The sequence below is a fragment of the Ursus americanus genome, chromosome 30, assembly GCF_024610735.1.
Source record: "Ursus americanus isolate L20-20 chromosome 30, mUrsAme1.1.p, whole genome shotgun sequence".
In the NCBI taxonomy this organism is placed as follows: Eukaryota; Metazoa; Chordata; class Mammalia; order Carnivora; family Ursidae; genus Ursus; species Ursus americanus.
Genome location: NC_142156.1, coordinates 20,877,683 through 20,902,663, shown reverse-complemented (window position 1 = coordinate 20,902,663; position 24,981 = coordinate 20,877,683). Strand labels below are relative to the sequence as shown.

At 49.1% G+C, this 24,981-nt stretch overlaps 1 protein-coding gene across 1 annotated transcript in view; it reads right to left on the bottom strand.

Annotated features, from left to right (window-relative positions):
• The window catches only part of TMEM132B (transmembrane protein 132B), a 359,857-nt gene that overhangs the window by 206,742 nt on the left and 128,134 nt on the right, over nt 1-24,981 (bottom strand). Inside the window, exon 2 of the mRNA XM_045779135.2 lies at nt 6,328-7,219. Within this exon, the coding sequence (XP_045635091.2) occupies nt 6,328-7,219 (892 nt within the window). The remainder of the gene's footprint in view (nt 1-6,327; nt 7,220-24,981) is intronic.

The following is a 24,981-nucleotide window of genomic DNA, read 5'->3' as shown; positions in this document are numbered from 1 at the left end:
TGTATGATTTTGCTCATTTGCTTATTGTGTCCCTCCACTGAGAATGTGAACTTGATTTTGAACTTGAGGGAGTGTGAACCCACTCTCTGCAGCACGTGTTCAGCCCCCTGTTCTAAACAGAGAACAGGCTGCAGATGGAGGATACTTAGAACTTAGTTCTGTCTTCTTGCTGCCGTTACTGTAATGGATTTTTATCATACCCTTTCATGGGAACAAGTTATACTGGTTTCTATTCATGGTGGTAAATGTTAGCTTTCCTTTTTCAAGGTACTTCTACACATTTTGTAAAAGTGACTTGATTTAAAGAAAAATAGTAAATAAAAAGTGCAAAAAAAGGGGCACCTGGGTGGCTCAGTCAGTGAAGCGTCTGCCTTCAGCTCAGGCCATGATCCTGGGTCCGGGGATCAAGTCTACCTGGGGCTCCCTCCTCAACAGAGCCTGCTTCTGCCTCCCCCTCTTCCCCCCCCTCCCCAGTTCGTGCTCACTCTCTCTCACTCTGTCTCAAATAAATAAATAAAATATTTTTTTTAAAAAATGCAAGAAGGCACACGGATAGGACTTGACTTATCAAGGGAGGAGACAGTGGTAACTAACATGACAAAAAGATCCCAAAGATGGTGTGTGAATTACTGACGTTCAGGACATATTGACATAGCCCATGTAGAATTAGAAATGATGAAATCAGTTCTCACATTATAGGCAAGAGGACACCCTTGCCAGAATTAGAGCCTCAAAGTGTCCCAACCTTCAATACTTAATGAAACTCTTATTTATTTACATACAGTTCTGACAATTTATACCCTTTGTCAAAGAACAATGCCTTGCAATACCTCCAAACTCATTCATTCATCCAACAAATGTTTGCTGAGCACTTACTCTGTGCCAGGCACTGTTCTAGATCCTTAGAACACATCAATGGAGACAGAAGTCCCTGCCTCACAGACCTCACATTCTAGCAGGAAGAAGGTGAACTGTTAATAACGATACATCATGTCATTGGCAAGAGTGTTATGTTCAGAAATCAGACCAGGGCAGGAGGTAGTGGGATAGGGGTCCAGTGTTAAATGGGGAGGGGGCTGGTCCTTCAGAACTCTGCTGGCTGTTGCTGATGGAGGGGGTGGGAGAGTCGTAACAAAAGAGCTCAAGATGTTAGAGCCAGACCATGCAGGGCCTGTGGGTCAGTGGAAGGACTCTGGCTTTTGCTCAAAAAGAGACTTCAGGGGGCAAGGGAGGATGTGGGCAGGCTCTTGTAGGTGTCCAGCTAAGAGAGAACCCGGGCTTGTACCTGGGTCATAGCAATGGAGGAAATTTGATTCTGGATATTCAGAAGGAAGAACCCTAGTGTCTGCTGTCATAAATATGTAGGATATCAGAGAATGAGAAAAGCCAGTCACCTAATTAGGTGTTTAGCCTGAGCAACCAGAATGATGGGGTGGCCACCAAATGAAATAGAAGGGGGCGCCTGGGCAGCTCAGTTGGTTAAGGGTCTGACTCTTGATTTTGGCTCAGGTCATGATCTCAGGGTTGTGAGATCGAGCCCCACATCGGGCTCCATGCTGGGCATGGAACCTGCTAAGATTCTTTCTCTCTCTCTCTGCCTCTGCCCCCATCCTTCTCAAGGAAAGGAAAGAGGGAAAGGGGAAGGGAATGAAAGGAGAAATGGAAGAAAGAAAGAAATGGAGGAATCATCTGAGCACAAGGTTGACACTTCATAGTCACTTAAAGCATACACTGTCCCCATTTGTAAGGGGCAACTATGGCAAGAAAGACTAAGTAACTTGCCCAAGGTCACACAGTTGGTATGTGGCAGAGGCAGGATTCGAATGCTGGCCAACTGGCTCCAGAGTCCATAATCTTAACCCTTGGGTTCCACTGCTTAACAGGATGGGAGGTCAGCCCACAAGACTCTCTGTGTGAGCTGAGAGAGAGCTATTTTAAGAAATCAGACATAAAGTTTTCTAGGATTTCTCTGAGCCTCACGGACATTATATTTGGAGTGGGGAAAATTTCATGGTATTTTAAACTTTCTTGGAAGTGTAACAAAGATCTACCTGAGTCCAGCCCAGCATTGCCTTGCCAGCAGCCCTCAAGCCCTCAAAATCACCTTACTACCTCTTTGCCAAAAGGCTTTTCAATGCATGGTCACATTTAGATACTAATGTTTAACAAACTATTTTGATTTTAGAGAATAATCAATTCAACTTTGTTCAAATTGGCCCCAATACAATATGCAGTCTGAAACAGCAACGTGACACGTGAAAACACACACATCTTTCCATACGTCTTCAGCTCTGAAATTCAATCTCAGCAAATCTTGCTCACGTTCACGCTTTGATCCAGGTCTCCATCGGAGCCAGAATGAAATATGTCACATTTCATTCATAAAAGACATGATTAAAACAGATAATCAGTTATGTTGGGAAATCACACATTTCCCTAGGCCTAAAAACTGTTTTATTTTGAGAGGTGGTGTATACAAATGGACAATAGCCAGACCAAACATAATAATACAACTCCAACCCACCTCCTTGCAGCAATCAGGACAAAGAGCCAGACCATGGCCTCTGCGGTCGTCAGCACAGAAAGGTCTGAACTTCGTGCAGGACTGCCAGTGTCCCTTTTTATTGCCTCTGCTTCCAACTCAGGGCCAACCAGGAAAAGCCATCACATAAGATGCTCACTTCTTGTTGACCTGCCTCTGGCCCCTCCAACCTCTGACCCAAGCGGACCTGAGCTTTCCCTGCTTTCCACTATAACCTCCCCCTCTCATGCCTGCCCTTAAGTCTCCGCCAAATGCAAGTGATGGTGACTGACTCCCTGGGCGTAGCAAGTTCTGACTAAATAGCCTTTGTTTGTTCTCGTTTGGGTGACCCACAATTTCAGTGCATTTCTCTCTGGCCATGAAATAAAGCATGATAAGGAGCAATCCCATCTAGGAAAGCATGAAGGTAAGAAACGAGATGCTGACCCAGAAAGGTTCAATAGGTGGAGATCGGTCCCCATCTAGACATGCAGAACAGCCCAGAAGAGTGGTTTCAAATGGGAGCTCCTGATATTCACGAATGCAGACCCGGGGCCCCAAAACCAGTGCTTCCCCACCACACGAATTCAGCAGGTAACCCCAAACCTTTCCAAGTCTATTTCCACATCCACACAACGGAAATGAATAATACTTTGCACAGTGCTTGTGATAATACAGTAAGACAGTGCATATAAATAAAGGGCTAACACAGAGTTTGGCACACGGACACATAAAAATATAAAGTGGGAGGGGCTCCTGGGTGACTCTTGATTTCTACTCAGGTCAGGATCTCAGTGTTGTAAGACTGAGCCCAGCGCTGAGCATGGTGCCTGCTTAAGATTCTCTCTCTCCCTCTGCCCCTTCCCCGCCCCCTGCTCGAGCTCACTCTCTCTAAAACAATATAAATAAATAAATAAATAAATAAATAATAAATAAATAAATAAAATTCTTATAAAAAAAACAAAAGTAAAGTGTGTGTTGACAGTATCAATTCAGATATCACAGCACCGTAATAGCATCAACTATAGTAAATACCCGCATCGATCTGCACTACTGAACACCACGGCGTGCCAGGCGGTCTTCTGCGCTAACTCCCTCAATAATGCCGGTGGCGATGAGGGCAGTCTCACCGCCTGGGAGGCCCCCTCTGGTCACCCGGACTCACCGGACACACGCAGTGCATGAGGTGGTGACATCCGCCTTCGGACATTTGAATCTAGCCCCTCTCTTAGCATCGCATCTCCCTTTTTTCCAACAGTGCGTCAGGAGCCTCAAAATGCTAGCACCCGCAGGAGCCGGAGGATGACCCAAAGGAGAGAAGAGGGCAGGTGTGAGACACCGGGGAGGCCTGGGGCCAGTGGGGAGCCGGGCAGGGCGCGACGCACGTCTCACTGCAGGCTATGGAGGCCGGGCTGCCAGAGCTCCAAGACGCCACCGAGAAAACTAAGTGGAAACCCCCTCCCCTCCCATTAGAGCTTGGCCACGCTCTCAAATACCCTGGGAACACCAAATGCGCCAGCACGCACGCGCGCGCGCACGCACGCACACCCACGCACACACACGCAAGCACACCCGCGCACGCGGCCTGGATATCATCACCGCCGACAATCTGCAAACTCCAGACTAGCTGCTTCTCCTCTGGCGCAGCACGAAGGCTCCATAACGGCAGTTTAAACAAACGTGTGGGGACGTTCGGTGGGTTGACCCACCTCCTTCGTCCCTCTCCGTCTCCTGCCCCCCAGCATCAAAGCCCAGGGGAGAGTGGAAAGCCCCAGATGCTCTCCAGAGGAGCAGCCCTGACAGCGCTGAAACCAAGCCCCGTGGCTACACTTTCCGCGGGGCTGCCAGTTCGTGCTTGACCTCCCGCGGCGGAGTCCGAGTGAGAGCCCATTTCAGCTCTCGCCATCAACTTCCGCGGGAGGGAACCAAACTCGGGGGTTTCTGCCCCTCGCGGCGATGACACTTCAGGGACCGCTCCAGCCTCATCAGCCTCCCCCTCCCTAAATTAGCCCCCAGCTCTGGCATGGCTGCTGGTAAAGGGGCTGCGAGGGAATGAAGGGCACCTGGAGCCTTTCCAGAGCCAGACCGCCTGGGTGCACCACTCCCTAGCTGTGTGACCTTGGGCAAGCTACTTAACCTCTCTGTGCCTCAGGAAAATACGGGTAATAGTAGTACTCACCTTCTTGAGTTGTTCATTGTTAGAATTCAGTGAGTTAATGCATGTAAACAACTTAGACTATGGCCTGGACCATTCTTAGTCCTCAATGAAAGTTAGCTAGAAACGTTTATGCCATTTCCCTGGACTGAAATGCCCTTTCCAACCAGGCTCCAGCACTTCCCCGACCACCAGACCATCTGTTCTCCCAACTTCTCACCCAACAATGTTCTCTCTACACCAAGGACCGCAGTAAGTGTCAATCACTCCACCTCACATGGACATGTAGGAGCTGCCAGGATCCTGGACTCAATGCTGTAACTGATTAACAATGTCTGTCTGGGTAGAGGGAGAGCCGAAGTGCTGCAGTTGATTAATAATGTCTGCCATGGCAGAGGGAGCGCTGAAGCACTGGTGTTGATTAATAATGTCTGTCCGGACAGAAGATACGCTCAGTGGTATGAGTGCAGAATCCATACCTTTGCCATTCTTGGTCTAGAGCAAGCATCTGATGCTGCCTTATGTTGACGGAATCTCTGCAGAGCAAGAACTGGGCTTCAGACCACCCCAGCCCCACCACTGGAGTGACTAGCACAGGTCTGGGTCCAAACTAAGTTCTGACGCAGTTATCACCGAAACTAACTCAAGAGGCTCTGAACAGGAACTGGGCTTCCTGCAGGCTACTAAGCCCACGTGTGATCTGCCAGAGCCTCAGCATCCTATCGCAGGCCCCCACAAACACACTTCCACAAAGGTGTGATCTGGCACACCAGCCTCCCTCAGAATCAGAAGGACTACACTGGGCTTACAATCAGTTCCCACTTCTCACCTGCCTCACTTACGTGGCACCACCACCTCAGCATCTGAGCTCCGGGGAAACCACCACAGGCTAACACTCGGTGAGGACTCTGTTCCAAGACCTTCACTAACTTGATTGATCCTCACAGCAACCCTGAGACATACAGCCCATCATAGTCCCCGTCTTACCAATGAGGGAACAGAAGCCCAGAGAGGTTCGATGACTTACCCCAGGGCACACAGCTGGCACAGGCAGAGCCACCGCTGCATCCTGCTGCTATCCACGAAGTTTGGTGAGCAAAACAAGCTACAGACAGGTTTGTCCCCCAGCACAGAGAAGTAACCCACTTTTTCCAATCCTAAAACTGCATCCTCATCATACAGAGACGGCTGATTTGCTTTACCAAAGGATTCCTTACTGAATCTTTACTTTAATGAAAACCTGAGAGGTCGGAGACATTGTCTCAGAAAGCTCTTTCCTGTAGTCGGAAAATGGAATTCATTGACCAAGTTTCCACTTACGGGCAGCAAGTCAAGGCCGGCAGTGATAAGGTTCAGGGTGTCACCTGAGAGCTTACCTGCCAGCCTGAAAGCCTGCTCTCAGAGCACTTGTTTTTAAGCCTGGCTTCACAACAGAACGACTTGGGGAGCTTTTAGAGAATATAGATGCCCAGAGCCCATGCCCAAATACCCTGCTCCACTTAGCCGTCTTGCATGGGTCTCTATTCCGTGTCTGTCAGTATCCTCACTATATGGGATACTCAGCAGATGAGCAATACCACATTATTCACTGACAATTCATTGATGACCAAAAGTTGATTTCCATTCCATCCCACCCAGCAAAGCCACTTACCTAAGAGTGAAGTGGTCTGCCATAGAGCCGCTGGTCAGAGAGACCAAAAAGGTGGCTGTGTCCCCTTCCCGGATGAGGTTCAGGGGTACTGAGATGACAACGTTCTCATCCAGGCTCACCAGGGACCACTTCAGATCGTCTTGAGTTGGGTAGACCACAACACTCCCGATCCTCTCCCGGGCCGGAGCCACCTGCTGGGGGCTGTCCTGGCCGGAGTGGATGTTGTTCTCCCATTTGCCATCCTCCTCCAGTGGACACTGACCGGCCTGGTCAGCAGGGTAGAGCGTGAAGAAGAGCTCCATCGCGGTGCCCCCCAGCAGGGCCGGGATCTCCTCCTCGGGCTCCAGGTCGAGCCCAGAGCTGAACCACTCGGGCAGTAGCTCCAGCTCGGCCACACACAGCCCTGGGTCCCCTTGCAGCCGACAGCTGGCTGCCACTTCCCTGGCCTCAGGGAAGGCAAACATCTTGACGCACGGTAGGTTCTCCTCGGGGTCACTGTCATCCCAGTCCATCCCAGTGATGTAAAACAAGGTCTGCACTTTGGGTCTGTTGGAGTAGATGGAGCTGTCGAGGATGTGGGATTTCAGCTTCCAGTTGAAGGGAAACTTCTCCATGTTTCCAAAGGATGGGGAAGTCAACAGGAGCTCCTGGGGGATTGTCTTCTCCGCTGAAAATGGGCCATAGCTGGCATTGATGGTCGGGGGGTTCCTGGCCCGGTAGATAAAGAAGGACTCCACCCGCGCCTGCAGACTGGAGTTCCTCGTGACGTCCTGGTTGGCTTCCTTAAGGAAGAAGGCCTCCTCCGCGTCGGCAATGTGGAAGCTGGTGGGCAAATAGGCAGGGAGCGAGGAAAACCGCTGCAGGCTATCCACGATCCCTCGGCTCTCCGTCTCTGTGCGAGAAAGGAAAGCAAAGGAAGAATAAAGGCCAAGACCTGAGAAGCCAGGAAACCAACACAGTGCAGTCTGCACCACCGCCCCAGCAAACTGCCCCCTGCCACACTGGGCCTCCCCTGACCTCGGCACAGGGTTCTTCAGGAATCTTCCAAACCGGCCAGTGTGGAGTGGGGAAGGGGCTCATTTACCAGTGACCCAATAATCTGTGTGTGCACAGTGCCCCCCACCCCACCCAAGGGAAGACATTGCCTCCTCCTGCTCTCCAAAGACCCAAGTTCAGAGGATCCCGGCCCTCTTTGTTAGGCTGCCCCACAGAGAGAAGGCTGTGCATCCGCAAAGCCCACCCGAGCCAGCATCGTGCCATCGTATAGGACTTGCTACCGCTGCATCATTTGATAGTTACGCTTCCTCCCATCCCTCCCAGATGTGGTATCTACATGGACATCCAGACAGCTCCATAATTCTGACTGAAATGAGGGTGAAGCTATGGCTCGGCATTCCCATTTCTAGAAAGCTCTCCTCTGAAATCCTAGTGGGAATGCGGAGAGGTTGACTTATCTACAAGGATGCACACAGACTTAGGAGCACAGGTGCTGGAGCCAGAATCAGGCTCTGCTGCTTCCTAAGTGAGCCACTTGAGCAAGTCACTTCCACTCTCCGTGCTCCAGATGTCCTCATGCAGGGTAGGATGGAATTATAAGTTCGACCTTATTGCGTTATTGTAAGGATTAGTGAGTTAGTAAATATGAAGCTCTCAGAACAGTGCTGACACATAAACATCGATCAGTCGTGCTATTGTTACTATTGTTACTACTTATTAGTTGAAACCATTCTAAAGGTTTATCAATAGAAGACTAGATAAACTACACGTTTTTACAGCGGGATAACAGGCAGCTATAAGAAAAAAAGGTAGAGCTACATGGACATACTTGAAAAACTGTCCACAATATTATGTCACTAAGTATAAAAAATTATAAACATATCCGATATGATCCTACTTAGATTTTTTAAGGTTCCATATGTGTGTGTGTATATAAATGTACATATGTTTTTGTGTCTATAGAACCAAAGAGAAAGGGTTTCACTTTTTGACATCTAAGTTTCTACTTTCTTTAAATTTGTTACAACTATGTATTATTTTATTAATTAAAATATCTACATAAACATGTATATGTATGTTTGTATACATCTATGCATGTGTGTGTTTGTTTCTTTCAAGTGGGAAAACACAGACCCAACAAACTTTTTTCAAACTAAAGAGAGTCCACCAGGAACCAGGGTTGGCAAATCAGGCCAAGAACAGACAGGGCTTCATCCCTGCCCTGAAATAGTAAGTCTCCAACCCCAGAGCCAACGCAAGAAGAAATACAGCCGGGCAGCGGGGTTGGAAATGCAGCACTGCTACAGAATAAAAGGCAAATAAATACCACTCCATAGACTCTAACTCCTGGTAACTTTTTTTTCTGCAGCCATTACAAATTCTGCAAAATACACTTCTCTATTGACTTACTTTCGGAGCCCCTGTCCTTGAGCTTTCCTTGTCCAGAGCTTTCCTTGCCCAGAGGATGACAAAATTGTAATTAGGAGATTGGGGAAAAGATACAACCCTGTAGAGGTTGATGCATCCTTCCTCCAAGAAGGTGTTCAGAAAGCCAGTTCTCCACAAACTACTGCGTGGTCTCACTAGCATGTGGAACCTTTTAGGTCAGATTCATAGAAGCAGAGAGTAGGATGGTGATTGCCTGGGGCTGGAGTTGGGGAGGGGAAGATGGGAGGTGTTGGTCAAGGGGTACGAAGTTTCAATCATGCAAGATGAATAATCTCTGGAGATCTAATGCAGAGCATGTGACATAGTTAACAATCCTGTATTGTATGCTGTAATTTGCTAAGAGGATAGATTTCAAATTAAATCTAAACTCTCTCTCACACGCGCGTGTGCGCGCGCACACACACACATGGTAGCTATGTAGAGGTAATGAATATGTTAACTAGTTTGGTTGTGATTATGTATACATGAGTACTTCTATCAAAACATCAAACTCTACACCTTAAATATATATATATATTTTTATATGTCCACGATATCTCAAAGAAGGAAGGAAGGATCTTTTCAAGTGTCATCAATATGGCCAGTTCTTGTCAGATTAATTACTGGAGAAGCAGGGTTATTACCCATCTACTCCTCCGATTATCTATCCAACTATATTTACTACTCATTTGTCTTATTTTAGCACTGCGCCACGTAGGACTATCACAGGGACAAGACAGATGTGACTTCTGCCCCCAAGGAGCTGGCACATCTAACATACGTGAAGGAATTAGGGAACCGAGTATTAATATCCTTAAAAATGCCCATCCCAGCAATTCCCCACCTAGCAATCGAGCTAGGGAAATAATCCAGAGACCAGAAAGGAGATCAATGTGCAAGTAGGTTCATCCCAAGCATGATTTATCATGGCGACATGCCAGAAGCAACCTAAAAACCCATCACGAGGGAAACGACTAAGTAAATGATGAAAGCCATACTGTGTGAGTGTGACACTGAGCGGCCATCAGCACCATGATTTCAACAAATAGGGAGCATCCTGAGCAAATGCTTACACGTTAAGTGAAAAGGCAGACATCAAAACTTGATTTAAATTATCCCAAATGTGTTTAAAATATATATACACATATATATGCACATAATACGTCATATAGAACACATATGCATAAACACATAAACACACATACCGCCTATTGACTTTCATGATACAGACACGCGTTTCCTCCAGAATGTATCCTATGGACTGGGTAGGATTTGGATGGAACACAGAGGGGGAGAAACGACTTTGAAGAATTAGCCTCATCTAAAGGGAAGTTTTAGCTACTGCCGCCACCAAGGGGCAATTTGTATTTTGACAATGTCAAGCAACGCAGAAGCGCCATTCCATATGAAATTTAAATTAGTTTTTTGTTGGTTTATTTCCCCTCTCCAAACCAGGAATTTAAATTCTAGGTGAATCTGACCATGAAATAATTGGCAACAAGGGAACATGTGCCTTGAGCGGCATGACAGCACCCTTCAGCAGAGCAAAGTGGGCGCCCAGCCGACCAGACTTGGGAAGTAAGAGGTGGGCCCAAATTTTACCTTCTCATAAAATGTAGGGAAAGCCCAAGGCAAGGTTTAAATTCTGACTTATTTACAAATGTGGAAAAGGAAATTAAAATCTAGGCAGAGTGTAATGTGCTCTGTTTTTATTGCGGATTGGCTTATTTTTTTATCATTTATGTCAATATTTTATACCTCTCAAAAATTGATTTACAAGAAATTTAAAGCTGTGCCTCCTCTCTTGTTTATTGTGGCCAAAGCCCGCATTTTATCTGAAATAACAGTGCAAGGTTTACAATCCCGCCCCACCATAACTCAAGCAAAATGCAGTACAAATTTTGTCTGAGAGCTTATATGGAAAGCCATAAACATCAGCTGCCAGGACCTCATTTTGTCCTCGAACCAGCTGCAACAAAATATGATATCCGAATTCAGGAGTATTTTATAAAGCCACGAGACTGTGTGCTAGGAAATACATCCATGGCCTGAGAAGCTACCACCCGTCCCTCTGATCCCCAAACATCATAGAGTGGCCCCATTCTTTTTCCCATTGGCAGATAGACCCTGTAGCCCAAATTAATCAGCTGCTATTCAGTCTGCTGATTTGCTAGAGGGCTACTCACCACCCGTCTGGAGGAGGTGGGTCCTGAAAGCATGAATGAGGGAGTCTTAAGGGGCCCGGATGAACAGGGCTTTCATCACTGTGCTCCTTTTGAGCCAGAAAGAGAATGAAGCTCGGGTTCATGGAGAGCACAAGGTATGTCAGAGGGATGCTCTGCAGCTTTGGTGAGGAACCTTCTAGAATGAAGCAATCCACAGGGCACAGGGCATGGGGAACCCTGGTGGGGTTCACTAACATCGCCAGCCCGACCTGGGAACTAGTTATCAATCTTTGGCTACCGGTCACCCAACGCCTGTGACATTTCTGCAGCTGAATCTCTTTTTCTAATTCATGCAAGACAAGTCGGGCCCAGACAGCCAGGTGTAGGAGGCTCTCTTTCCAGGGGGCCAGGCGGCCAAGTCTTTGAAAAACACCAGCAAGACACATCCCTCACTGATCTGTCCAAGTGTGGCCCTGGTAACAGCTGTGCAGGAGACACACAGGGTAGGAAACATATAAGTCATCCCTGGGCCTGCCCACCAATTTGATTTAGGTGGCCTCAGGCGGGGCCCGACTGTCCCTGTGTTCCCTAGACGACTCCACTGAAGAGCAGTAGACGGCAGGTGCTTTGCATCTACTCAAAAACCATGTCATTCGTTGCCTTGGGGGCAGGGCTTGGGTCATACGCCAACAAGTTCACTAAGGATTAGATAGGACTACAAATTACAGCGATAGGAAAAGATAAAATACAGAGACATAAAGGCCAACACAATCATCATCAACAGCACCATTGACATAATCCTTACGATGCACCATCTCACAGGGAATGACTCTTCATCTTCCCAATCTTTTGGTTAGGAAGATTTGATTATTGTCGCCACTCGTAGATGGGGAAACTGAGGCACAGGGGGTTACGTGACCTGCCTGAGATCACACAGCTAGTAACAGCAGAGGTGGGAGTGGGTGCAAGCAGGCCAGCTCCGGGCAGAGCTCGCGGTCCCTGCCACCACGTTCCGCTGCCACAGGAAAGCTCAGTCAGCTACATCTACACCCTAAGAGCTCGAGCCATGACTCAAAGGAACTGCCAGTGTGCCTCTGAACTGCCCGGCTCTCAAAACACAGGATGAGGTCACTAGTTGGACACTGTCCATAAGAGGAAAGCAAGAAGCAAAGCCTTTCCTGGCTCTGAGAGAGATTCGTCTGTGGGGTGCTCCTGAAGGGCCCCTGAGGGGTCAACAACACCTTACAACACCCTGCAAATGTGTTAGCATGCTTCCCGTGGGGCTCTTCCCTGCAAGGCGGGGTGCGGCCACGACGGACAATCAAGCAAAAGCAATTCTGCAGGGAACAAAGACCAAGGAGTGTGGGCCAGGAGAGCTGACAGCTCCCGGAAGGTCCAGCCTGACGGAAACGTAAAATCCAGACTATGATCCTAGAGAATCCTATCCTTCACACTCCCCTCCATGAACAGGCTTCCTTCCCAAACCAGCCAAGGGCTTAGAAAGAGGTAGGGGGCAGGACACTGGAGATTACCTTGGGTGAAATCTGGGAGTACAAATATTCCACAGAGACAATCAAAGGCACACAATATTTAAAACATAACAAACGGAGACTATCAGTCTTTTCATTCATGACGGGCACCACTGCCTTTGTGCCAAGAAAGCCGTCCCCATGTCCCAAGATCTAATACACGCTCACAAATACTTTCACCCAGTTTTCTGTGGGTGCGTGTATGTAGATGACACGTGTGTGTCCACATTTTTACATTTAATTTTTTTTTACTGAAGAATCTTTGACAATTAAAAATTGTATATATTTAAGATGTGTATTTTGCTGATTTGATACACATATATACGTCATGACATAATCACCACCATCAAGCTAATTCATCTCAGAGGGTGATGGGTATGTGAAGTAGCTTGATTTTCTTTTTCTTTTTTTGGTAGTGAGATTATAGATGTCCCCCCCTTCGTGGATTTCAGGTACGACATGTGACTCTTGAATCCGTCTGAAAAGGCTCTAGGTGTAGAACGTGAGGGAGAATCTGCGGCTGTCGCGTCCACGGCATCCACCGAATCAGCAGGGCACTGATCCAGCAAGAGTGGTGTCTTCATTTTTTTTTTAAGATTTTACTTATTTATTCGACAGAGAGAGAGAGAGCCAGCGAGAGAGGGAACACAGTCAGGGGGAGTGGGAGAGGAAGAAGCAGGCTCCTAGCGGAGGAGCCTGACGTGGGGCTCGATCCCAGAACGCCGGGATCACGCCCTGAGCCGAAGGCAGACGCTTAACCGCTGCGCCACCCAGGCGCCCCAAGAGTGGTGTCTTCATAAGGACAGAGTCGCGTGTGTACACGCACGCACACAAGGACACAGGAGAAGCTGTCTACAAAGTGAGCAGGGAGGCCTCGGACGAAATCAACCTGCTGACCCCACGATCTTGGGCATCTGGCCTCCAGAGTTGTGAGGAAATAAATTCCTGTTGTTTAAGCCACTCGGTTTGTGGTACTTTGATATGGAGGCCCTAGCAAGCTCGCGCCGGGGTTACTATTTTATATCAAACTTCTATTAGCTAGGCTTGCCTATTTTTTGCCTTGCGCACTAACTGTAGAATCATTTTGTCAACTCCCGTGCCAGAACTCAAGCAGACTCTTACCTGGAGCCGAGGCTCTGCGTATGGGGGTTATGAATGCCTTTCGAATTTCTGATATGTTTTTCTATGTGTTTGCAACTCGTGTAGAACGAACATGCCGTGCTTATTTAAGCTAAGGGAAATATTGACATTTTTCCTTTAGAAAGAAAAATATGGAATTTGATTTTAAGTGGTAGACTGAACACATTTCCCCACATCTCCACAGAAACCCCACAGAAATGAAAACATAAAAGTACAAAGAAGAAATAAACCTATTATCTAGAGAAATGAAGGAAGGCCATCTGAAGAGAAAATATTTGAACAAGTCTCTGGAAGACAACAAGTGGATGAAAGTGCATTGATGGGCAAGATGGCAGAGGAATCCTTGGGCTAGAACATTCTGTGAGTGCCGCAGAGGGGCTCCAGGCTACTGCGCCCACTGGGACCCAGACTCAACGTTGGCACCCAGCAAGGACGGGGGGCAAGAGGGGCTGAAAACCAGAAGTAACTAAATTCTGTAGACGAGACACCCACTCCAGGTAGACCTCCTCCCACTCTCCCCTCCCTGAGCAAAAGCAGAATACTTAGCTCCAGTCAGAGCTCAACCCTTCCCCGAGGAGACTGCGTTAACCCCCTAGCGAAATGTCAGGTACCCAGGGTGGTGGGTGCTGGTGCTCTCATCCTAAGAGGGGACGCAGGTGGGACAGCCACCGTGCAACCATGGGGACCAAAGTTACACACGGAGAAAGTAACGCAGGAAGTCAGAAGGAGCTAGCCACAACATGAGATACAAGAAAAAACAAAATAAAATAAGCTCCTACTTGCCTAAGCCCCTGTGGCCAGAGATTTCTGTCACCTGCAGCCAAATACAACGTTAACTGGTAATAACCAGAGTAGGAAGGTGTGTACCTAAGCTTAGTCCTTCTCTTATACAGAGAGCATTACTGCCCGAACGTGTCAACACAAGGAGTAAAGGTGGAGTAGTATGTAGAGTTACTGAAATAATCGGCAGCAGAACTGAAAACAGAAATGACTAGCCACGGCCGGCTTTGGGGAGGGAGATCAAAGACACAGAGGGATGGGAGACTACTGCCTCTCTTTGGAAGTTACGCCATATCATTTTATTTTCCCCATATGCACTCAGGGCTGTGGTGATGAGCAGGCTTTGTCTGCACAAAACCGAAACTAGCCAAGCGGGGGAGGGCAGCATTGAACAGTGTTGGAAACTGGAGCAGGGGAGCGAGGGGAGAGCAGCTTTAGTCTAGACAATGAGGAATCACGTCTGTGGGAGAGATGGCCACCTGTCAAAAAAAGAAGAAACAAAAAAAACCTTCCTGTCCGTAGTATTGCATACGGTTGCTCAGCCAGGAACTTGCCCAGCCTCTCCTGCATCCAGGGGCCACGGCACTAGTCCTGGCCAATGAAATATGAGTGTTGCATATTACTCTGAAGCCAGAATTGTTATCTTTTACCTTCCAGCAAGGAGAAGAGGAGGAGTCTGAGGTCCCAGGTCATGGCAGAGCCATGAGCTGGAAGGAGCCTGGGCCCCCGAGTCTCCGCCTGGAGGAGAGCCTGCCAAGCGTGAACTCCCACACTGGATGTGAGCGAGGGACCATCCAGCATGCTAAGCCACTGAGACGTCTGTGCGTGACAGCACCTAGTGATACCGCACCAAGACCACACTGTCTAGGCTAACAGTTTGGACAACGTGATCCTGCCCCGACCAAAAACTTAAATTGCACACCTCCTCCTTCCTGTAAACTGGGCTTTTGTTAGCGCGAAGGAGAAAGATGTTCAGAGAAACGGAGTGAGGGGCTGTTAAGCCAACGTGAGAGATTTCTGTGGGCACCAGATGTAGAAAGAGCAGTATTAAACGGATTATATAGATCTTAGTGACAGTAATTTTGACCTCCTATAGGCACCATCAGCTGTTAAACAGTAGGAAATGTTGATGACCTTGTTCTAATTTCCATTTATATTTATTCTAAATTGGACACCTCAGAGATTGTTTAAATAAAAAAGGGAAATTCACTAAGTGATGCTGACAGCTCGGCCCCTGTCTGCTGGGGAGGCTGCTGAGGCTCATAGAGGCAAAGGGACAGCTGGGCTAGACCCCCAGGCCTGCCACCAGCTCAACTGATATACCCAGACAAGTCACTTCATCCCTCTGAGATTCAATTTCGCTCTGTGGCAAATGGGGTGTCACCTCCTGCCACCCTCCCTGCCACCATGAAGGAAACCTAGCCTGTGACTTACTATTGTATAACTCCATTTAGAGGAATGTCATATGCGGAGCCCACTTGCTTTGGACTTCTCACTTGGTCCGACCTGACTTCCCTTTATCCAGTCATTGTTGAAATCAAAAGTGATTCTTGGGGCGCCTGGGTGGCTCAGTTGGTTGAGCATCTGATTCTTGATTTCAGTTCAGGTCATGATCTCAGGGTCATGAGATCGAGCCCCTCGTCGGGCTCTACACTGAGTGTGGAGTCTGCTTGAGATTCTCTCTCCCTCTCCCTCTGCCCCTTTCCTGCTCTTGCTCGCATGCGCTCTCTCCCTCTCAAAAAAAGAGGGGGAAAAAGTGACTCTTTCAGGTCACAGAGAACCCATACCAAGTCAAAACAAAATTAGAATTTAATGGCAGTCAGAGCTGGGGAGTCTAGGAGCTGGCTAGCATCAGGCCTGGCTGGATTCAGCCTCTAAAGTGTGTCATTGTCATGGGTTTTCACAAATGTCTTCAGCCGGAGAGTGGGTAAACAAACGGTACATCCACTAAATGGGAAAGTACTCAGCAATAAAGAGTGCATAGGATGGATGCACAACATGGATAAATTTCAAATACATTCTGCTGAATGAAAGAAGGCAACCGCAAAAAGCCACCTACTGTGTGATTCCACTTACGTGACGTTCTAGAAAAATCTCAACCAGAGGGATGGAGAATAGGTCACAGACTGCAAGGACTTATGGGCTGGGGAGGGTCTGACTATAAATAAATAAATAAATTGAAGGTGGGGTGGGGTGATGGAACTGCTCTGGATCCTGGCTGTGGTGGTGCTTACACAAAGTTTGCATGTGTCAGAAACTCATAGAACTATATGCCAAAAAGAGCAAATTTTACTGAGTGTAAATTTGAAAGTTGTTTTTTAAGATGCATTCTTATCCGTCGCTCTGCTCTCTTCCATGGAGCTGGTTTCGTTCTCAATATGCACGTCGTAGCACCACTAGCACCGCTGAGCCTCACATTTTCCTCCCTTCACATCCAACAGGACCACATCACAAGGAAGAAGCCGGCAGGGCATCTCCCTGTCTCTGACGGGTCACATGCCCATCCCTGAACCAATCACTGTGGCCGGAAGAATGGCCCGTTCTGATTGGCTCAGCCAAAGTCCCAAGTCTCTTCCCAGGAGCCTGGAGGTAGATGAGCTCCAGCTTAAGTATGTCGGGGCCGGGGTGGGGGGGGGGGGGGAAGCATCACCAGGGGACCATTTTGACAAGAAGAACGAGGATGTTCTTTGTAGGAAGCAACACAGAAATCCACTCAGTTGCCCAAATAGAACAACTTCCACCAGATCAAGGCTAATTTCTTTACTGCTAGTACCACTCTCAATAAGGTTGGTGTTTAAAAAAAGAGAAATCAGGAATACACCTGTGGTCACAAACCAGACATTTTAGCGATTACGCGGAACAAATGAGTCGAACCTTCAGAGTTCGACATACTCCGCTCGAAACACAAGTTGGCTCATCTGAACCCAAGACCCGCAATAAACCAGCATCCAGTGCAGGGCTGATAAGTTTACTTCAGAATACTGAGTCTCCAAAGTGATCTCGGCAGGCAGCGGTAAGACAACTAGACACCTGGCCCCAAGCTCAGAAGAGCCCGTGCTTGTCACACTCCACACCTCTGAAATTCTTCAGAGCCTGTCTTTGAACTTGTGCTTTAAGTGCAGAACAATGGGACAGGAAGCAGACACGCAAGCTTGCTCACACTACACTCGTCTGCTGGCCCTCGCTGCTCTGTTTGCACACTGCAGTCTGGATGCCCCAGAAGCCCAGATTTCCGGTGGACCCACGACACAGGGGAGGTCACTGAGACCCACAGCAAGCACTGATGAGTGGGCTGCATCTGAGACGCATGAGCAGGGGCACTGATAGCTCGGAGAAGCCATGCTCTCCGTTCAAACCAGAACTTTCTTCGAATGCAGAAAAAACAGCAAAGTGCTATAGAGCGTGTGCCCAGCGCGGTGGACGCAGCTGAGTTCGTTCTGTGCAGCATTTCCACGGTTGTGGGAAGAACAAAATGCATATGCACATATGAGCTCCGAAATACGAAATACGACTGGTGTCGTTTTGAGGATTCTGCATACGGGCTAATTGCTCTTCTACTTGCATTTACAACTGGTATTGTGCAATCAAAAAATAAATGGTACACCACATTAACAGAATGAAAGATTAAAAATCCTACGACCACCCAGACAGATGCAGAAAAAGCATTGGACAAATGCAGCAAAACACCGCTAACCCATGCTAGCTCGGGTCAGTCCAAAATCATTCATGGATACCTTTCCTTCTCTTTCTTAATTTTTTCAACGCAGTCCACTCTTTTCAAACATGCAAAGTAACTAAAGGAAAGGAAACACAGGTCTGGTCTTTGTGGCTGGTCCCTAGAAAATCTGCTTTATTGACTCTTTAAGATTGTTTTTTAAGGTGGGGGGGCACCTGTGTGGTTCAGTCAGTTGAGCGTCCAACTCTTGATTTCAGCTCAGGTGATGATCTCAGGGTTGTGAGATCAAGCCCTCAGCATAGAACCTGATTAGGATTCTCTCTCTCCCTATGTCCCTCCCCGCAGCTCGTGCACACACTCACTCTCTCTGTCTCAAAAAAATTTTTTTTAATTTTAAATACTTTTTTAAGGGTTAAGAGTTTAAACAGCATGATCTCACTGTCATTAAACATCTCTCCCACAATCCTACTGACTATCTGGTTACTTGAAAACCCCATTTCACCTATAACAAAAACAAAAACAAAACTTAAGCCCATTTCTTGCTGCATTAATTTCTCGCCACAATCAAGCAAGTAAAGGAGCCCAGGGATGCAGGGAGTGCAGAGCAGTGATGAAAAGACAAGCAGAGGGTGAGGCCTGCCTTTGAGGAGCTTCATTTTTAAAATAAGAAGGGAAGACAAATCTACACTTAAAACATTGGTAACAATAAACGAAAAATGTGTATTGTTAACTTGCCTGATATAGATTATATGTGTTGCCAAATCTCAGAGAAAGAATAGATCAATATTGGTTGGGCAATTATCCCAAATTTACCCTTAGTAGTATCCAGTGGATGAAATATGGGTAGCAATAATAATAACAGTGATAACGAGCAAGTCTCCTGTGCCGGCAGTGGCCCAGACACTGGTAACCTGCTTCACGTGTATTAGCTCTTTACACGGTTATTCTTTACACGATTCTGTGACATAGGGTATTATCTCATATTGTTTTATTTTTACTATAATTAAATGATTTTGTAGTGTTGTTTCCATTTTATAGGTTAAAAAAGGAAGGCACAGAGATGTCAAGAAACATGCCTAAGGTCACACAGCACGTAAAGGGTGAAGACCAGGCTCTACCCAGTGTTCTCTCTGCAGGCTCCAGAAACCGGTAATGCTTCTGCTGGTTTCCCTCTGCTCCGCTGCAGGGCTGCAAAGGCCCAGACTCAGCTGATGTGGGAAACAAATGCAGAAGAAAAATTATTACATTTCCTTACTACCGACAGCCCATTGACAAGTCCTTGAAACAGGCAGAGTGATCTTCCTCTAGGGACTCAGCTGTCTCGATGTTAATACTTTGCTAAGGGCAAAAGGCAGTCCTAGCCTGACCCCCCCCCCCCAGGATGCTGTGAGTCTACTTTAACATACAAAAATTCCTTTGGAAATTTCCTTTATCTCTAACCCCCCTCCAAGATACGTGTTGGCAATCATCCCCCAAGCATATGGCCCACCGATATACATCTGAAGGGTCTCATGACTGTGGTTTTATTAGACGGTAATAAATGACCTTTTCCCAACAACAGCTAGCCCCTCAAGATTCTGGAAACCTTCTTTCCAAAATTCCTTAGAGACTTACGTTATCCCAAACCCCCTCCCAACTTGAGGGTTTATAATGGGCCATTCCTCATGACCCCGGTGCAGCGCTTCCTGCCCACGCACACGGGTCCTGTCCCCGTGCTTTCATAAACCACCATTTTGCACCAAAGACGTCTCAAGAATTCTTTTCTTGGACGTCGGCTCCGGACTCCACCCCACCCCACCCCACCCCGCCTCACCAATATCCCACAACCTCATCATCAGCCACCTCCTTTCTCCCAAAGCAAATAAGGGCTCCGTTAAAGCTTTTGACAGATAATATTGATGTGGTTTTGGGATATCAGTGAGGTTCAGCGGGGTGGAAAGGACCCTTGGCAGAAAGAGCCGCTGCTCCGGGTTGTGAGGGGTGGCTGCTTATATACTATGGGTTTGGGGGAGGGAAGGAAAAAGGGAGGTTGAGAAAGTACTTTCATATGTTAAAGGAGACCCACAGGATACCAGAGGCCTTGCCATTGTGAAGTTCAGGTTGTTTTTCCCTCTAGCAAGGCATTCACTGGAAGATAGTTGGGAACTTCCTGGAGGAACATTACACTCTGCCCTCTTCAAGTATCTGTCAGTGGGCTGCAGGTTGTAAGGACGGTTCATTGTATGCACATTTCCTTCTGGAAGCTCCGTTACTGATAGAAATGCTTTGTTCTTGTAGATCGCCAAGACATTTGTAAACTGAGGGAGATTCCTGTCTTGCAGGATTGCGATCTCTACAGGTTATTCGTTTTTCCTTTCCTTAGCTTTAGGGCAGCCAGGGGTGCCTGTGGAATGTCACATATAGCCCATGGGGGGGGGGGGCATGCAGCTTCTGCTTTGTCCTCAGCTTGCCTTCTCTTCCCTCATCAATATGGCCCAAACGCCTGCAGGGTAAAAACCATGAAGAATAAAGAACGCAAGGCAAGGAATGGAAGCTTCCTCCCCACACTGGCCCGGGGGGGGGGGGGGGGGGCTAAGCGAGGAGCCTCTGTCGTAGGTAAACTTGCTTCTCAACAAGAGCCTGGGGGGAGGGGTCATGGTGGGAACAAAACAAAAAACTCTCAGCTCCTCTTTTCTCAGGTTTAATTCATTGTCGGGCAGTCCAGGGGTCATGGTGGGAACAAAACAAAAAACTCTCAGCTCCTCTTTTCTCAGGTTTAATTCATTGTCGGGCAGTCAGTCTGGGAAGACAGGGGCACGGGGGACAGGAGTCCAGGAGGTGGAGGCAGATGTAGGGGTCGCCGCGCGGGTGCCTGCCCCCAGCCCAGCTGCCTCCTGACCCCATCCCCTCTGCGGTGGCCTGTGCGGGACGAGGGGCCTCGTGTGCAGCAACACTGCCACCTAGTGGCCGAGGCTGTCGCGGCTGTGTGACAGCAGGTGGTCGGTTCCCCATTTCCAGAGCGGAAACCCAGACTTGGGGCGATTTGGGGATGCGCGTCAAGGCACACTGCTGCTTTCTGACAGAACGCCCTTTAAACAAGCATGATGACTCCACATCACGGGACTCCTGGTTGGCAAGTCACAGAAAGCCCGGTGCAGACAGCTTCAGGGAGATGCGTGTCCCCTCCTCCAGGAGGCCCTCCACTACTGAGCCCTGGGAGGAGGTGAGCATGCAATCCAGGGAGGGGACCCGTGTGACCTTGCCCACACCTGTGGCCTGCTGTCCGCCAGCAATCCTGCGCCTTTCTCCCTGAGGAATCACACAGAGCAGGGGAAATGGTTTGGGCCTGGATCAGTGGCATGCTTCCAGGGAAATCTGGTGGCTTTATGAAAAGGCCTTTCCTTTATTTCACATGCATTTGCTCCAAGAGGAAATCCCCTCTCTCAGGCCAAACTGCTCCTGTTACCTCCTCTCACAGGCCACCAGAGCAAGTGACCGTGGCTGGAAAGTCAGGCCACCTCTGGGCCAGCGGGTCACCACGGTGAGCACCTCAGCCCCCCTGAGGAACACGGTGAAAGGAGGAGACGGGAACATGTTCTACCTCCTTGGGATTTATGGGTCTCAGATGGGCTGGGTCAGGCATGCCCGCCTGCCTTAGTCAGCTCGGCTGCTATAATACCAGGCAGGGGGGTTTAAACAACAGACAGTCAGCTCCTCACTTTCCTGGGGGCTGAGGAGTCCAAGATCAAGGTGCTGGCCAATTCAGCATCCAGTGAGAGGCCGCTTCCTTGCTTGGAGACGGCCAGTTTCTCCCCGGGTCCCCACATGGCACACAAAGGGAGCTCTGGTGTCTCATCCATACCTTATCAGGGCACCGATCCCATCATGGGGGTCCTACCCTTGTGACCTCATCTAACCCTAATCATCCCCAAAGGCCCACCTCCTCAGACTGTCACACTGGAGGTCAGGGCTTCAGTTTACAAATTCTGGGGGGCACATAACACCAGTGCATACTGCTGTTCACGCATCAGGTGCTCACTGAGGGATCAGGGGCACAATGGGCCAACGCAGCCTCGCCCTGGCAGAGCTCAGCCTCACCGGGGCATGAACTAAATGAGCCATTCCTTAAAGAAAAGCAAGGGTGTGACAGCGGGTGCCACTTGATGGAACTGAGAAAGACAGGACCTCCAGACAAGGCTGGATAGTGTCTCCCAAAATCCCCATCCTCTCGCAACCTCAGAATGTGACCTTAGCTGGAAACAGGGTCTTTGCAGATGCAATTAGGTCATGTCGGATTAAATCCAATGATTGGTGCATTTTTAAGAGAAACAAGAAGGATTATCACAGATACAGAGAAGACGGCCATGTGAACATGGAGGCAGAGATCGGACTGATTATGTCCACAAGCCAAGGAATGCCGGGGGCCCCCAGGAGCTGGGACAGAGGCATGGGGTGGGCTCTACCTAGGTGCCTCCGAGAGGAATGAACCCTGCCGGCAGCACAAGTGTGGAATTCTGGCCCCCGGAACCATGAGACAATGCGTTTGTGTTATTTTAAGCCCCTCCATTTGTGGTCACTTGTTGCAGCAGCCCCAGGAATCTAACACAGCGCCCAAGGACAAATGGAATTAACCAGGCCTAGGGATGGGAAAGAGGGTTCTGGGCAGAGAAAAACAGCAAGGGCAAAGGGCAGAGGTGGGGGAACATGGAGGCCTGCCGAGGGCCACGAGGGGCAGTGAGGCTGCAGCAAGTGTCAGGGGAGAGGGAGAAAGAGCTCCAGACCAGGCTGGAGAGGAAGAAGGGTCCAGGCCACGCAGGGCCAGCTGGAGGCCCCTTGATTCCAGGGGCAAAGGAAAGGCACTGAAGTGGCTTACATCACAGGAACATGGCACCGTTCGACGCAATCCGGCAAACCCTCACCCTGGAATGATGGAGAATGGACTAGAAGCAGGAATGACGTGGGCAGAAACAGATTCAAAGGTCCTGGTCATAGAGCGTGGCGACCCTGTTATATAAATGAGCCAAAGATGGCCCCCTGAAAATGGGCTCCCCATATTTCTTCCTTCTTCAGAGGAGGCTGGTACCATTACTTCAAAGATCGCTGGTGCCAAACTCCATTTTTTACACATCGAAGTTCTTTAAATATAGCCCAAATCAGCGTATTTTTAGCCACGCAGAGCCTGCTGTCTTGCATCCCCCATGAAACTGCACCAACATCTGCTCCCCATGAATAAGAAACACCCTGGGCTACAGGAGACCCTCTGACCTGGAGGCTCCCACCACGCTGAGAGATGGCATTCAAACACAAGCCCCCTGCCCAGGTCCCTCCTCCCCCACGAGCGCTCGTCCTCTTTTTCCACCTGGGCAGGGGCCTCTGTTTCTGGAAGAGTCTCCTCGATGGGGGACTCCCCGAACACACAACCTGTCCGAGTGCTGCCCGAATAAAGCTCGAGGTCGCTGCCATCCCATGGTCACATCTTTCTGTTTGGTCAGCTCTGATATCCCCCAACTTGTCACCGTCTGAAGAAAGGCCGCCAGGATGGAGAGATACCGCCAGATGCTGGCAGGCTGTGGAGATGGACTGGACGTGAGAGAGGAGGAAGTCAAGGTGTCGCTGGCTTTGGGCAGGGGTGAGGTCGGGCCAGTCACTGAGAGGAGGGAAGGCACTGGGGAAGCTGACGAGCTCTGCTTGGGGCACAGTGATCTGGAGACATGTGGGAACCCCCATGCCCCTGAGGACATGAGGGAGAGGCTGAAGCTCAGGACAGAGCTCTGAGCACAGACATGGGGGTGTCGTCAGGGGGAGGTGGTGACTAAGGTCATTGGAAGAAGGGGCAAGGGACCTGCCGAGTGGGAAGAGAAACCTAGGAGAGGCCCCACCAAGCACGGGCCTGGCAGGTGCCCAGGAGCCTGCAAGAAGGCTTAGAGGGGCATCCCAGGATGCGGGCAGGTCACATAGTCAGAAGGGCCATGCCACCCGGGGCAGGCTCTGGGAGGAGGGAGCTGTTACTGAGAAGCAGCTCTGAGGACCTGGGGGAGGGGGCAGTTTCGGGGGAGCGGTGCTGGCACAAGGCACAGTGGTGGTGGTGAGGGCCAGCAGAACACGAGGAAGGGAAGCACGGGGAACAGACAGCTCTTCCCAGAACTGTGGCTGTAAAGAGAGGGTCCAAAGAGGAGTTAGAAGGTCTGGACCCAAACCCCTCCCGCTCGTTCCAGCTCATTCCCTCTGACATCCCTGGTAGAGACAGAAGTGATGTCTCTTCTGGACCTTCCACTGAGGTCCCTGCAGGATCTGGGGCAGGGCCTGGGCCTCAAATCTTTGGCTTTCCTCCAATCTCCCAATCCCTAACTCCTGCCACCCCCTTCAAACAGCATCAAGCTGATGTTTACCACTCAGGTTGCTATGACAACGGAATGTCAGAGTGTGCTCCATTTTGAGCTCATACTGTCTTTACTGAAAACAGGTCAATGAGGAGGGCAGGTAGCTTTTCCAGCAGAATCGGAAATACTGAAATAGAGAATGTTGAGCCCAAGACCAATCACTCAAGGAAAGAGTAATTCTTCTCCCCCCAAATAATGAACACATCTCAGATCAGTTCTTCTGAAGGTCAAAGGCACAGGGATAGGCCAAGGGCCAGATCCTTAGGAGTCGCATTCTTATTATCGGGTATTTGTTCATTGCCTTTCCAACATCTCTGTCTCTTCCCCCTTCAGGAAAACTTGAGTTATTTGGTCATCGATGGTCACATGACCCAACGCAGGGATTAAGGAAGATAGGAACATTCTAATGTGTGCAGAGGCTCCCAAAAGAGCCCTCCCCTCATCTCAGGGACAGTGTGGTGTGGGGATGAGAGTCCAGAACAGTGGAAGGGCGTCACCCCACTGAGCAGGGCCCAGAACTGCAGGGACCACCGGCGGAGCCCACACCAGGGAAAGCAAGCCGCAAGCCAGCAAGAACCCAG